At 41.0% G+C, this 15,303-nt stretch overlaps 1 protein-coding gene across 2 annotated transcripts in view; it reads left to right on the top strand.

Annotated features, from left to right (window-relative positions):
- Nucleotides 1-15,303, top strand: part of LOC102302272 (transcription initiation factor TFIID subunit 4) — a 94,971-nt gene that overhangs the window by 1,841 nt on the left and 77,827 nt on the right. The window contains exons 2-5 of one of the 2 annotated variants that reach the window (XM_014333474.2): nt 1,005-1,177; nt 12,691-12,843; nt 14,000-14,152; nt 14,766-14,888. In XM_014333474.2, coding sequence (XP_014188960.1) covers nt 1,005-1,177; nt 12,691-12,843; nt 14,000-14,152; nt 14,766-14,888 — 602 coding nt within the window. The remainder of the gene's footprint in view (nt 1-1,004; nt 1,178-12,690; nt 12,844-13,999; nt 14,153-14,765; nt 14,889-15,303) is intronic. The other variant, XM_014333477.2, reaches the window with a different exon arrangement.

Raw genomic sequence — 15,303 nt, 5'->3', positions numbered from 1 at the left:
AAAAAAGATAAAACCGGGGTGAAAAAGACAGAAATCAAAGTATTTATACAGATAGATGCAATAAGCACAAACACCTTGTGTGTGTGTGTGTGGTAAACCTAGAGCAAAAAACATCAATTTAAATGTTTATTTATGCAGGATAATAATAGTACACTGAAGATGAGTAGAATCACAAAAGACCTCTAAGGAAACTTTGAGAGGCACAGAGAAATGCTTTGGGCAGCTGTAGTGTGCAGACAGTAGCCACTGATGCTTTGAGACTGCAATATGTTGTCAAAGAATATTTGAGTAGATATTGTTTTTTTTATGTAGCTAACTTTTGTTATTACAACAACAATTCAGTAGTCCAGGATTCCAGTAGTTCAAATTATAGCTTACCCAATAGATGAGCCATATTTATATCCCTAATTTAGCTGTTATATTTTAAACAGTGTAATTTCAATAGAAGCTCATATTCTGTACTTGTAAAGGGGCAGGTAATAACAGAGGAAAGTGGTCATAATGGTTTTTGTGCTGCACTGCTTGAATGAGTCATCTGACCTCAGAAATAATAGCTCAGTTACATTTTCAAGAGCATGATCAGAATATGCTGTTAACCTTACTATTGACCTCATGTCCTTTTCTCTTTATGGAAATTCTGCAAAGATAAACAAATGTGTAATAAAATATTTTATCACGGCCAGGTGTGGGGTTATAATAACTGCAGTCCTGGTCCTTTAAAACGAAGGGAGAGTTTGTGTAATTCGCTCATGATCAGAGCCTGAAGCAAATACTTCAGTCTTTGATTATAATATGTGCACTACTGTAACATCTTACAAAGTCTAGATCCTGTCATGAAATATTACTTTTGTAAAATTGCAGTGTTTTATAAGGTTGTAGTGCAGTGATATACCTGTAGTATAGTATGTGAAATATACAGTATTATTTTAGTAGCTGCTTTAGCTGTTCTTCTGCGGTATTTATGTTGTGGTGTTCTCTAATTTATGTTTCCTGCTCTTCCTTAGGTATGGTGTTGGTACGCACAGAGTTAGGACAGCTGGTAATGGTTCCCCAGCAGGCTTTGGCTCAAGCTCAAGCACAAGCACAAGCTCAAGCCCAAGCCCAGGCCCAGAACAACATTTCTCCACGACCTGCTACCCCCACCACAGGGACATCCTTCAGAGTAACCTCTCCACAGGTGAGACCACAGAACCCACATGATAGCTGGCAGTTGTAGACTCTCACTGCTGCAACCACGGCACACAGTGTTGCTGTTCAAATGAGACAAAAGGAAGGAGAAAGACAGAAAAATCAGAAAGATTATTATACTCATTTTGCATTGGTTTAACAGTTTAAAATTATCCATGTTGTTAAACTAGACCTTTACACTGGCCCTTGTTCAGTTGTTTGAAACAAGCCAATAGGTTTGCTTCTTCAAGCCAACCTTCTGATTGGCTGCCTCTTGCAAACAGATGGTTTGGTTTGAACTGCGAATAGGTGGGGCCAACTTCCCATTTGATGCAATTTGTGATTCTGGGAATTTGGCAGCTATCTTGAATCTTGAATGAGCAGACACCCATAACTTTAAATTCACTAGTTAGTGGGACATTAAAAATGCATGCACTAATTAAATCCAATAAAAAGCTCTTCGCAAGTTTAGTAAATCTTCTCCAAAATAAGGTTAAGAATTAAGTTTTCCTGTCAGATTGTATTCCTAGTACTCAACATTACAGCTTCATTACTGGCTCAGTCCAGAGAGCTGATGTGAAAAAAGCATCTCTACGTATCCCACCAGAGCACTGAACAAATGGCATGCCTATCAATGTGAAGAATATAGTAAGCCAAGAGAAAGTAAAACATACATGCACCTACATTTTTACTATGATAACATTTGCCACAGCACACCTGCTGTGACTGCCTACCATTTACATGGATAAGTGCAAAAACAACTAGTTAAAGTTTCCTTTTCTGGGTGCTGATCTGCTCTTAAGTTGTGTATGCACTGGAAATGAGTTGCTTGTCAAGCATCGCTTTAAAACTGCCTGCTGGTCACTCGCAGATATTCCAGGCTGTAGTGTGGATCCTCTAATGTATTTAGAGTCAGAATCAGAATCAGAAAGGGTTTTATTGCCAAATGTTGAGCAGGTTTACAACATTAGGAAATTGCTGCGGTACTTAGTGCAAAACATACTGTCAGAAACGCTTAAATAAACATAAAAATTAAAATTAAAAGTGCTAAGTAGATAGATATATACATGATATATACATGAGTGCAGGTGGTGATCAGTGCCAAACATGGAATGATGCAGTGAACACAGCGTAGGGTCATGTGTTAGTGGTGGGAACAGTCATACGGTTATTGTTCATGTGTCCAACAGCAGAGGGGAAGAAACTGTTCTTATGGCGAGAGGTTCTGGTGCGAATGGACCGGAGCCTCCTGCCTGAGGGGAGCAGGTCAAACAGACTGTGTCCAGGGTGAGAAGGGTCAGCTGAGATCCGAGCTGCACGCCCCAGTGTCCTGGAGGTGTACAGGTCCTGCAGAGATGGGAGTCTGCAGCCAATCACCTTCTCAGCAGAGCGCACAACACGCTGCAGTCTCTGTTTGTCCCTGATAGTGGCTCCAGCGTACCACACGGTGATGGAGGAGGTGAGGATGGACTCGATGATTGCAGTGTAGAATTGCATCATCGTCCGTGTTGGCAGGTTGAATTTCTTCAGCTGCCTCAGGAAGTACATCCTCTGCTGGGCTTTCTTTATGACGGAGGTGATGGTGGGCTCCCACTTCAGGTCCTGGGTGATGGTGGTACCCAGGAAGCGGAATGAGTCCACAGAGGTGATGGGGGTGTCAGTCAGGATGATGGGGGGGAGTGGAGCTGTGTGCTTCCTGAAGTCCACAATAATCTCCACTGTCTTCTGGGCATTCAGCACCAGGTTGTTGTGGCTGCACCAGGACACCAGACGTTCAACCTCCCTCCTGTAGGCAGACTCATCCCCGTCCAAGATGAGTCCACCGTTCGAGATGAGTTACTAGTAGGTCATATGTTAATCAACTGTGTTTTTCACTCTCATTAGTAATCTCTTCAGTTCCTTGCATCAAAGTTTATTGCGCGTCCACCCACTTCGCACTTGCAATTGTAGTTATTTTCTCTGTAGTCTGAAGTCGTAAATGTTATTCAGTTTCTTTGTCTCTGGTCACTAAGTCACCACAAATCACTTACAGTGTGTGGAACAGCTGTCCTCTTGGGTAAGGAGGACAGAGGTGGACCAGCCACCAACTTTAGCAATTGAGTTCAGACGATTTCTAATCAGGATTCTTCTCATCAGGTTGTTGTTGTTGTTTTGTTTTGTTTTTTACCTGAGCCATAGTGCAGAGCCTTTATAATGTATGTATGTATTTATTTATTTATTTATTTCCATTGTCACTCATGAGGAAACACTTCTCTGTTTCTTCTTTTTTGGTATCCATTTGTTGAACTTCATCCACTTTTTGGCTTGCAGTTAGCAGCACTTAGTTTAGAGTCATTCTTATTCAGAAACATACACAAGTGGTGAAATCTAAACTTGCTGACATACATTATGGGTAGAGCACGCAGGAGGTAGGAACCTGTAGAAAACTACGCGTGTTAGTTACACAAGGGCTCATTCTGATATTACTCTGACTTTCTACCAGGAAGCTGGCAGGTTAAAGTCCATTTAATGTCTGATCTGACATGTCTAGACATTTGCGCTCTCACACTGATAAAATGAAAAGGTGAGGTTTTAGCCTTGGGGAATCACTTTTACTATCCCGACTTCAGTGGGAGCTCATTCATCTCTGTGGAGCCAGAACAGAGAAAGTCGTAAATGACCCTGTGGTTTTCTTGAGTGATGGGATGACCCAAGGGATATTTGACCGTGACTTGGAGGTAGGAAGGAGCTGCCCTGTTCTTGGCATGTAGATAAGCAGGAGAATTTTGAATGACTGGAAGCCAGACAGGTGTACATGGAAGGAGAACTGTGCAGGAATACAAGTACTAGGCAGACATCAGCTACTTGGACTAATGGTAGTGGCCTTATGGCACAAATGTTGTCTCCAGCATTTTTACTAGTCTGGGGTAATTTTCGCATAAGAATTTTGGACAAATTAGAAAGTGTCCGGGTGTTTTCATCAGTTATTTTGTCTTGATGTCCATTTCACATGCACTGCTTGAAATAGTTTGTGGGGATAGGTTAATTGGATAATCCAAATTGCCACTAGGTGTGAATGTGCGAGTGAATGTGAGTATGAATGGTTGTCTGTCCTTGTGTGTTAGCCCTGCGACAGACTGGCGACCTGTCCAGGGTGTACCCCGCCTCTCGCCCTATGACAGCTGGGATAGGCTCCAGCCCCCCCGCGACCCTGAAAAGGATAAGCGGTAGAGAATGGATGGATAGATGGATGCTTGAAATACTCTGTGGTTTAGGTGTAGGAACTATCTGGATGGAGTGCACAGGAGGCAGCACATATAGTGTCCACTTGATAGGTCTATTAGGTAATTGTTTTCTTTTTGTTTGTTTGTTTGTTTAATTTAAGGGCGATCGTGGCTCAAGAGTTGGCAGTTCGTCTTGTAATCAGAAGGTTGCCGGTTAGAGCCCCGGCTCGGACAGTCTCGGTCGTTGTGTCCTTGGGCAAGACTCTTCACCCGTTGCCTACTGGTGGTGGTCAGAGGGCCCGGTGGCACCAGTGTCAGGCAGCCTCGCCTCTGTCAGTGCGCCCCAGGGCGGCTGTGGCTACAATGTAGCTGCCATCACCAGCGTGTGGATGACTGGATGTGTAAAGCGCTTTGGGGTCCTTAGGAACTAGTAAAGTGCTATACAAATACAGGCCATTTAATTTCGGAACTGACAGGTTTAAGACTACATTTGATACCTGCCTACTCACGTGGAACTCGGTTGCCTACTCTTCCTAGAAGAGTTCAGTCCCTGCGTGAAAAGAGGAGATACCTCAGAAGCCTCACTGTTGAGGATAGAATGCAAGATGGCCATCTTTTATTGCAGTATTTGCTGCAAATGCTATTTTGTTGTTCAGGGTCACTCGTAGCTTCCTCGCCAGCTGAGCGAACACCATCATCGTAATGGTAACGTGCCAGCGAGGGATTCATTCCCCGTGGAAACAGAAGGTCAGTCTTCTTGAGGTTGAACTTTAGGCGATTTCACATCCACTCTTACATGTCAGTTGGAGTTTCAGATTGGCGGCTAGCAAGGATGTCTGAGTGTCAACCACATGATAGAAACCAGAAGCGTATAACAGAACTAAGTGTCTTTGTGTAGAGGAAGAAGAGGGGCCTACAATTCTCTGGATGGAGAATTGTAGGTCTAATATTTTCAGGCTGTCCTTCAGTCTGTAATGGACTGCCATGCAAACAGCGAGTCTCCAACGCAAGGAGAGTCATGTCAAGTGAGCAGCCTATATTTGCAAATAAATAATAAACCCAAATTCATTTAGGTATCATTATCTGGAATTGTAAAGGTCTTTCTATTTCTAGCAATGGTTGGTTTGCATTTTCTCCTCGTATCTTTTACGCTAAAAAGACATGAATGTATGAGTTACGACTCTTAATAATCTTAAAAAAAAGACCCGAAAACAGCCGACTCCTAGCTACTGTGCTGTGACTGCTCGCTGCTCCTGAAACGTTAGGATGGAGCTCAGTGATATATCACATCACATAAAGCAGCGAAAGCATCTGAATGCAGATGTGCATTTTGCTTTTGGGTAAATAATTCTGCAACCTTCAGAAAAAGTTAGATGGGATTTATTTTTTTTAATAAACAAGTAAATAACCTGCGTAGTAAAAGGTGTCCAGATGTTGTTCATCTATCAATGAATGTCAGATAAATGATTGAAATGGAATCGTATGTTTTCAGTGAGACAAACAGAAAAACAAATTGATTGCAGACATATAGTAGAATTAAAAAAAACCTCTAAATGAATATCAGATGAAACAGAAAGGCCTGATGGTAAGAGTGATAGAGAGTTTGTATTTTTTTTTTTTTTAGCAGCGTATAGAAAGAAAAGGAGATGTTTCACTTTAAAGCATATTTAAAAAGCCATAATAATAGAATTCAACAGATGTGTATCTTTACTGTACCTCTAAAACCTGCTGATATTCCACTCTGTGCAAACTCAGCTTACACCAATGCCATGCATATGATTTACTAAGATTACAAAAACATTGAACTCCAATCCTCATGGGCACATTTCAGGTTTCTTTCTCTCCAGCTCTGCATAATTTCCGTCAATGTTAATGCCACAGGTGGTGACCTTTGTAAAAGAATAATCTGACTGATGAGATTTGAAAAACTGTGATCTAATTATACGTGTGTTCACACAGTCGATGTTGGGTGGGCACCTCCTCATTAAATGAACACTTTATTAGTTGTAGACCCTAATTGGGGTGTGATTAATGCGTTAAACTGTGTAATTATAACAAAAGAATATCCTTGATTTTTTTAATCTATAGATTAAACTGAGATTAATAGGTGAATTAATGTCTCAAGGCTTTTTAATGACTCCATGGGGTCCTCTCATCAAAATTTAACGAGCTCCTGAATCATTAATTGGAATTTGCTTATTATCACCTGTGGATCCATCATTCATTTGATAACTTGAGCTTGTGCTGGTGGCTGTACACCTTTGGAGCTTAATTGCTTTTAATAATGAGGTTACTTGATAGTTGGTCCCCCACAGTTCTCTTTAAATCAAGTGGGACAGCTGAAATGGGCTGGTGACAGCAGAGCACTAATAGAGCTGAAATGTGTGCACAGCTTAATATTTGAGCGTGTTAATGTCTCTGGGTTAGTTTTTCTGTTATTGATCTCAGAATGCAAAACACTACCTCTGCAATGTGAGATGGTGTGCTTTATCGTAGGCCATTTTGGGTGAATATTGTTCCCAAACTATTATTACTATTATTACTAATAACTATTATTCCCATTCCCAAACTACACCCCAAATCTGTTAATATTCAGATATGCGGAGCTGGAACCAGTAAAATCTCGATTATTATGAAAAACCTGCAATCAGTTGTCTAACTGGTTAAATTAGTAGTTGCTTCAGCACTTGTATTGGTTTAAATACACAGGTTTTGTCTGCGTGTAAAAAACAAAACAAAAAACAAAAATGTTGGCACACCACAGAGGATTTGGCCTTACTCTAAAGAAAAGTCAGCATGACTGGGATATTTTTACCAGTTTTTTAAGAAGGAAATACACTCTTCATCTTTTTTTTTTTTCAAATAATAGGAATATGCATAGACCAGTTATGTAGGGTGAAACCAGCTTATAACTCTAACTATATGTAGACTAGTCATGCTTACCTGCATAGTTATTCCCTCGAGACCTGTTTTTAACCAGGAAAAAAAATCCTGGTACACACTCAGTGCTACTTACAAATTGCTAGTACTGGGCTTTTTAGAGAGTTTGGTCCATTTGGTCATTTGTCAGCTGCACATCCATGATTGGAATCTCCAGTGCTACTACATCCCAAAGGAGCGGTACTGCATTGAGATCTAGTGACTGTGATTGTGATTGAATACAGTGAACTCATTGTCATCTTCAAGGAACCAGCTTGACATAATCTTGCTAGAAGCAACTTTCAGAAGAAGGGTACGCTGTATCCATAAAGGGATGGACCTGTGAGCAGCAATACTCAGGTAGGCTATGGAGCTGATATTAAGGGGCTCAACGTGTGCTGAAAGAAATCCTCAAGGCAGAAGGGTGTTGAGCCCCGTACTTGGAATTTGTGCTGTTAAGTGTATATCAGTTTTTTTTCCTGGTTAAAACCTAACTTTAAGCGATAACTACACTGGTAAACATAACTGGTTTACATATAGTTAAATTAATATTTTTCATCTTAATTATCTGAAATTTATGCCTGTTAAGTGATAACTCAAAATATTTTGGCCATTCCCATCTGATCTCTGGGCATTTTCACCAAGAGAACTGCCTCTCTGAATATTTTCTTTTTCACACCATTCGGTGTATACTCTAGAGATGGTTAGTGCGGGAAATTCCCAGAGGATCAGCAGTTTCTCAAATATTCAGACCAACCTGTCTGGCACCAACAACCATGCCACGTTCAAAGTCACTTAAATCACCTTTCATCCTCATTCTGATGCTCGGTTTGAACTTGAGGAGATTATTTTCTATGCATGCCTAAATGTTTATTGCCATGTGATTGGCTGGTTATGATTGGTTCATATCTGTTAATTTGCTAAATCTCAAAGGTTTAAATCTAATATAGCTAGTTGTTGTCTTCCCCCCCCAGGCTTTCAAGGTTGCACTTTTCATTATAACCCTAACCGCAAAGACAAAAGATTAGCACTAGAGGGCAGCATTTCATTGCCTATTTTAACTTGACGTGTCTTTTACTCTGAATTTTGATGACTGTTTGTAGTGTTTGCTGATCACGTTGGGCTATGGTAAGATATCCATTCATGCTACCTTATATGATTTCTCTCAGTTTTACAACTTTATATGAAATTAAAATAGAGACTGAAGAGAGTTTCACTGCTCTTACATAAGGTGCAAGAAGAACTGATGTTGAATTTAAGCCTATAATGTTATATACATATAATGCAAAGTATCATTGTAAACTTTAGTGTTCAGGTGTTTAGTGTTATTGTGCTCTATAGTGGGTAGTATTACATTTTCAGGTAGGACTGAACTGAGAGACATAATGTGATATATTTCAAACCTAAGTCTAACCTCAGGTGCTCTGTTACTTTCATAGTGTAAAAAACTGTGAATCAGAGTCAGTGTCACACAGAGCATGGTCAGACATTCATCTCCTTAAACGTCATGAACAGAATTCTGCATAAGCTGCACAACAATCCTCTCTGCTCATAGTCAGCCAACCTATATCCACCCTGATACGAACCCTTTTCAAAAGAAAGTCGCAGATTGTCATCGCCTCTCACAGTTGATGACAAATTAGTGGGCTGCGGCGTTGCCATCTCGACAGGAAAAGCAGTAGCAGGGAAATGAAAGGGAATGGTGTTTATTCCCAGAGCTCAACCCCTCTGTCGGCCTGTCACTCTTCCCATGACCCTAAGGGGAGAAACGGAAGGCATCCTGAGCTTCCTTCCTTCCATACCTGTTAAATCATTCATCATCCAACTGCCTGATTATTTTAAAAAGCTAACAAGGCTTTGGTTCTCAAGTGCGTTTGTGTGCGTGTGTCTGTCTGAGGGAGAGAGAGTGAGCGAGAAAGTGGCATAGCTAGCGGTGGGATGCACCCTGTGGCTCTTAGCATCACCCTCCTTACCCCCATCGCCTCATCTCTCATACACTCACTTCCTCCAACTCTTCAGTGTAACATTCATTTGGATCCTACTAAACTTTTAGTGGAGGCAAACCCCCTCCTCCTTCTTTCTTATCCCACTTCTTCTCCTCTGCACTGTAGTCTTTGTTTCTTTTCTTCTGTCTGTGACAAGTGCAGTTTATCGTGTGCACGAATTTGTGTCTGTTAGCGTGCTTTGGTCTGTCTGTGAATGGAAGGCTGAGTGCCAGAGGTCAGGGTTGAGGCCCTCCTGGGTTGTTTTGACTAATAGACAGGGTAGCAGGGAAGCAGCCAGGAAGTGTTTATGAACGTTTGTCTGTGTGGTGTGTGTGAGTAAGAGATGAACCTCTTTGGCTTTGTGGCACTTGGCACTGTCCTCCTCATTCGTTCTTCTGCTTTTCATATGTTAGCAAACAATCTTAGGTTACGACACATTTCAGCACTAGCATGAATCCTTTTATAAATGCTGCATTTGTCAAGTTCCATTCATTCTTCCAGTCTTCATTCAATTGCGCATACCGTATTTCGATATGTCACTGTGCTTTGAACCTATTCCACAGATTTTGCAGCCTAACCTGAATTTATACTTCATGCTAGTATGTAGTATGTTCATGCTACTATGCATCTGATTTATTCAGGTTTTTCAGCCTTATAATAATCTGTGTGCCCGTAGTTTGCATTTTTATGCCTGGGTTAACAACAAAACAAGCTAACATACCTAAGAAATATTTGAGTTGTCTGAGTGCTTTTGGCCCTGCGTAAATATGTGATGAAAATTGTTGTTTATAGTACAAACAGTATGCATGTAAACATCCTCAAATTGCAACTCGGAGTCAGCAATTTAAGCTCCCAGTTAATGTGTCATTTGAAATCTAATGAGCTAGAGTAATACGGTACTAAAGAGAATCTGCTGAAATATCCCTAAACATAATTCATCTGTATGAGTTGAGTGATTAATTCCTACTTGTGTATTCTGTGTGATCCTTTTGCACTCATTGGTTTTGTCTCTGTTATAGTAAAGTGTGCCTTAATAAATTGCTTGCAGTATTGCCTTACTTTTCTGCAACAACTTACAGTGGAAATTCTAGACTGTATAAAAGCATAATAATAAGAGGAATGTTTTATACAGTCATTGACACTTAATAGTGAAAGGTGAGTTTCAGAAAAGTCATATTCATTTTTCTGTTTAATTATTTGTTGACTAACCCATTTGTGTGTTTGTTAGGTCTTCTATTCATCCATTAATTTGCTCATTAACTCACTCGTAGTGCATATCAAGTTTAATAAAACATTAAAATGCGATGGTCAGGTGTGTTGTACACAAATATCTGTGGTCTTTTAAATGTAGGCAGGTTCAAACTTTAAATCTGATACTGTTAATATACTGTACTTGATGCACTTTGTTTTTACATATTTTCCTTGGTGCCAACATCAAGGTTAGGTGAGTATTTAGATGCTAATATCTGTATTGGTTAAATAGATAGAGGACCCAAGCTTGAAGGCTTGAAGTGAAGGAAGAAAGGATTTCTCTTTTTTTTAAACCATGCATTGTGGCAATGTTGGTCATCATTCAGCCAAAATTGTCACCTCGCAGAAGAAATTTGGCAATATATATTTCAATTTAATTCAATTTAGTGTTATTTATACAGCACCAAATCACAAGAACAATCACCTCAAGGCACTTTATGTTTTAAGGTAGACCATACAATAATACATACAGAGAAAAACCCAACAATCATATGACCCCCTATGAGCAAGCACTTTGGCGACAGTGGGAAGGAAAAACTCCCTGTTAACAGGAAGAAACCTCCGGCAGAACCAGACTCAGGGAGGGGCAGCAAACTGCCGCGACCGGTTGGGGTGAGAGAAGGAAGACAGGATAAAAGACATGCTGTAGAAGAGAGCCAGAGATTAACAAGTGTGATTCAGTGCAGGGAGGTTTGTCAACACATAGTGAGTGAGAAAGGTGACTGAAGAAATACTCAATGCATCATGGGAATCCTCCAGCAGCATACATGTCAGTACTCTTGCTGCAGAATTTTGGATTAACTGAAGGCTTTTCGGGGAGTTTTTAGGACATCCTGATAATAACGAATTACAGTAGTCCAGGCTTGAAGTAATAAATGCATGAACTTTACGTGCTATACTGGGGTCTCATCATCAGCCCTGTTTTGTGATTCAAGGCCACATCACCTCCTTGGTTCTCTTTGCCATGTTCGAATCCTGAGCAGTTTTTGTAGTGTGGCATTATTCTTCCTGGGAGGCCACTGCTGTTGGGGAGTGCCATTGCAATAATTGGGTGTGCACCAATATTTGGGTTTTTATAACCTGTCTTTTATAACCTCTGTCACCATGAGTCTCTGGACTCAGCTTAGGGCTAGGTGATGATCTATATTTTAATTTCATATACGATTTTGCTTTTGGTTTGTGTTATTTGTTGTATTACAGATCAAGAGCACCTCCAGGGTTTCTTTTGTTTTCAGTAGCAGGGCATTTTCAGTCCTCCTTAAAATCTCAGACTCACTCCAAATTTAGTTCTTGAGCTAAGAAGATTACATAAATCTTTTTGTACAAAAAGTAACTTTTTAAGGTCTTCTGTAAGTGAACCTGTTGAAGGATCATTAATAGTTACCTGTCTGTTGGTTGTTCAGTTACTCTCCACAGGTCCGTGCAGGTCCCCTGAGCCTCATGTTGCACCTGTTAGCTGACAGCAAGTGATGGTTGTCCTTACGAAACAGCCTCCTTACTGCATGACCTTGTTTGCCTCTACCACATCCACCTATTTTTCACATGTATTTGCTTTTTAAAATTATTTTTATTTTTTTATTATATTCAAAGTTTGAATATTTCTCCAGTAAAAGGACACATTTATTTAGTCAATGGATAACTCAAGGTTTCCCAGCAAAGCATTTCACTGTAATGAAATCATCAGTGTTATTCCCTTTATCTGTCAGTAGTTTCAGTGTCGTCGCTGATTGATGTAGGTCTCCTCTGGAATCAGACCCCAGTAGTACGTCACTGTGAGCCAGCGCCACCTGACCAAAGTGCTTTCTTGAGTTAAATCTTCATGTCGACAACATGCTGCCACCTTCCTTCTTCTTTCCTGCTGTCATGACCTTTTCTCATCTGTCTGCAAGGCACGATACTGCTCTTTTCTTATTCTGTTGCCCTGTCTCTCTCTCACACTTTCCCCCGTCTTTTCTCTGGCTGCCATCCTTCCTCCTCACTCTTTTCTTTCACAGCTGAAACTGGCACAGCATCACTGTCGCTGTGTTTCTTCCTTTGTATCTTTTAAGGTGGCTTGTATTCAGTTATCTCTCCTGTTTCTCTTTCGTCACCTACTTCCTCTGATATATTTATTCTGAGTTCTGTCCTTTTTCCTCTTCCTTTTTCTTCTGTTCTCCTTTTTCCAGCAATCTCCTGTGACCTCTCAGACCAGCAGGCAATGTCCTTTGACCCCAGCCAAGATGGCACCGTCTCCTTCTCCTACTCCTTCCAGCCCTGCCCTACAGACTTCTTCTTCCTCTTCTTCTTCTTCTTCCTCCTCCTGCCCTGCACTCCGCCCAGTGAGACAACTCCTCCTGACATGTTATTCAGTCCTCTGCCTGGCATTTCTTTCCTTTGCTATACCAGATAACTGCCTAGAAATAGTGCTGACTGAGTCTAAAGTTTACTTGAAGGTTGTGTACAAGCTGATAATTGACTTCTAGTATTTCGGAGGAAATTTTAGTAAAACCCTTTTCTGTATATATTATACCTGATGTAAGCACTAATACTCACTACTATAATTAAAATTTATTTAGTAACAGCAAAAAAATCATGGGGACATTTTTTTTTAAGTATATATCAATTATGTAACGAAGTAACAACTTCCTGTTGTTACAGGAAAGAGGATGCTTAGATTATATGGATGTCAGGTCCTGTTAATTGCAAATACCTAGAAGAATTTAAAAGTGATTCCAAAACAAAAAGGGTCTCAGAAGGTCAAACCATTTATTTTCAAAGTGTGCAGACAAAAAAAGGAAAGTATGAGTCCCCTGCATTGATGCCCTAGCTACACATAATGCATAACCTGTACTAAATACTGGCACTTATTGGCAAGGAACTAGAGCACAGTATCCTCTGATCCAGATCAAATTCGGATTGTTTTGATTTAACCAAAACTACACTACATAGTCACATCACAAATATAACTGTACACGTAGCCTTGTTACCATCTACAGTATATGTCACTCAAATGATAGGACCTTAATGTGTCCCCTTCATCTGGGTGTATTCACACCTGTATTTAGAGCTGTCCACTTATGACCACGTCACATAAGATGTATTTTATTGCCAAGTGTGAACAGGCCCTGAGAGATTTAAAAGAGGTGATGAGGGCCTTAGAGTGAGAGACTGCTGTTGGCACCTCATGAGCAAAATAGTGTATATGAATTTCATTCAACTGCGCACACATCATTATGGGTAGCCAACATTTGTTACAGATCTTCCAAGTCAGGTGGGTGACGATTTAGAAAAGCTTTGATGTGCTCCTGTGCTTCCCTGCCTCTAGCTTGTCACCTCCTCCCCTTCTTCCTCCTTGTCTGTTAAGAGATGTCCACCAAAGTAAGGACACCAGATGTGACAGGAGCGCTGTGGCGCCTGCCTCCTGTTCTCTGTGGCCTTGCTGGGAGCGAGGCGTCACGTCCTGTTTATCTCTCTGTCTCTTCCTTGCTCTTCCAGAAGGGCCCTGTGGCACCGGTCGTGGCTGTGACGGCTCCGCAGCAGACCCCCGTGGTTTTGCCTCCCCAGGCCCCGGCCCAGCCTGCCTCCCAGCCAGTGCAGCCTGCACAGCCGGGAATCGCCACGGCCTCTGGAGCTTCTGTCGCATCCCAGGTCTGTTTCCTTTGCCACACTGCCCTCCTCTTATCCTCCTCCACTACCGCCCACACGCCACCCTAAAGGGTGAGGGCACTGTCACAGCTGCCAGGAGGCTGGCTGTGTCACAAGCTCAGACCCGGACCTACAGCTACACCACGTCACACAGCTGGCCATGGACAAAGAGTCTTGCACATGCTTGCGCTCATACATTCACACTATTGCGTACTGACCCAAGGACATAGAAAGACATAGAAGCACAGATTTACCACGAAGTCACATGTATGCATATTCTCTCTCACACACACACACACACACACATACACACATATCTGTCAACCCAGGTGATACATTTTAATGTCCTGAATGCACACTATTCACTGAGTTTTGACAGATGCTTTTCAGCCTCTTTTATCAGCCAAGTTAATTCCACTCTTTAAGCTAATATTTAAGGACATGCAGCGCAGTTATAGGGCCACTTCCTCTCTGCTTATGTTCTGATCCATTGTTTTACACAGCGACGACACAGGAGGTTGAGATTTGGTAGTGGTGTCACTGGGGTTTTTTGTTTGTGTGTGTGTGTGGGTTTTTTTTTTTTATAGAAAATGAATTATTTTGTTGTCTTCAACAGGAAATGCAAGAGAATGTTAAGAAGTGTAAGAATTTCCTGGCCACACTTATCAAGCTGGCATCTCACAATTCTCCGTCCCCCGAGACGTCTAAGAACGTCAAGGCTCTTGTTCAGGACCTTCTGGTGAGCTTCACAAAACGCTGTTCATATCATAGGAAAAACTAAATAATATCACTTGTTTAGATGGGACAATTTTGGGGCAAGTATTAGATTTACAAAAACTGCTAAGGACCTGCCGTATACCTCTTTTTTTTGTAGGCAAATAATTTTAACACCATGTTTCTCATGCATCTAACTAATTTAATGAAATCATAACATGGTAAGTGTGAGTCCATTGTTTTGGGGGTTTTTTCCCTTTTTGTTTTGCGGTGTAACATATTTTAAATTTTACATTAAAATTGACACTTTTCTGTGTCGTTGTATTAAATATTTCCTACCTGTAGATGGCAGCATGAAACTCTTTCCGAAAGTCTCTTTTCTGTGTCATGAATTTTCATCTCATACAAAATGTGCACCTTAAGTTGTACCCTGAAGTTTC

This window comes from Haplochromis burtoni, unplaced genomic scaffold (assembly GCF_018398535.1).
Source record: "Haplochromis burtoni strain Fernald_Lab_line unplaced genomic scaffold, NCSU_Asbu1 Contig_2, whole genome shotgun sequence".
NCBI lineage: Eukaryota > Metazoa > Chordata > Actinopteri > Cichliformes > Cichlidae > Haplochromis > Haplochromis burtoni.
Note: the sequence above shows the minus strand (reverse complement) of the source record. Positions and strands in the feature narration are given on the sequence as shown.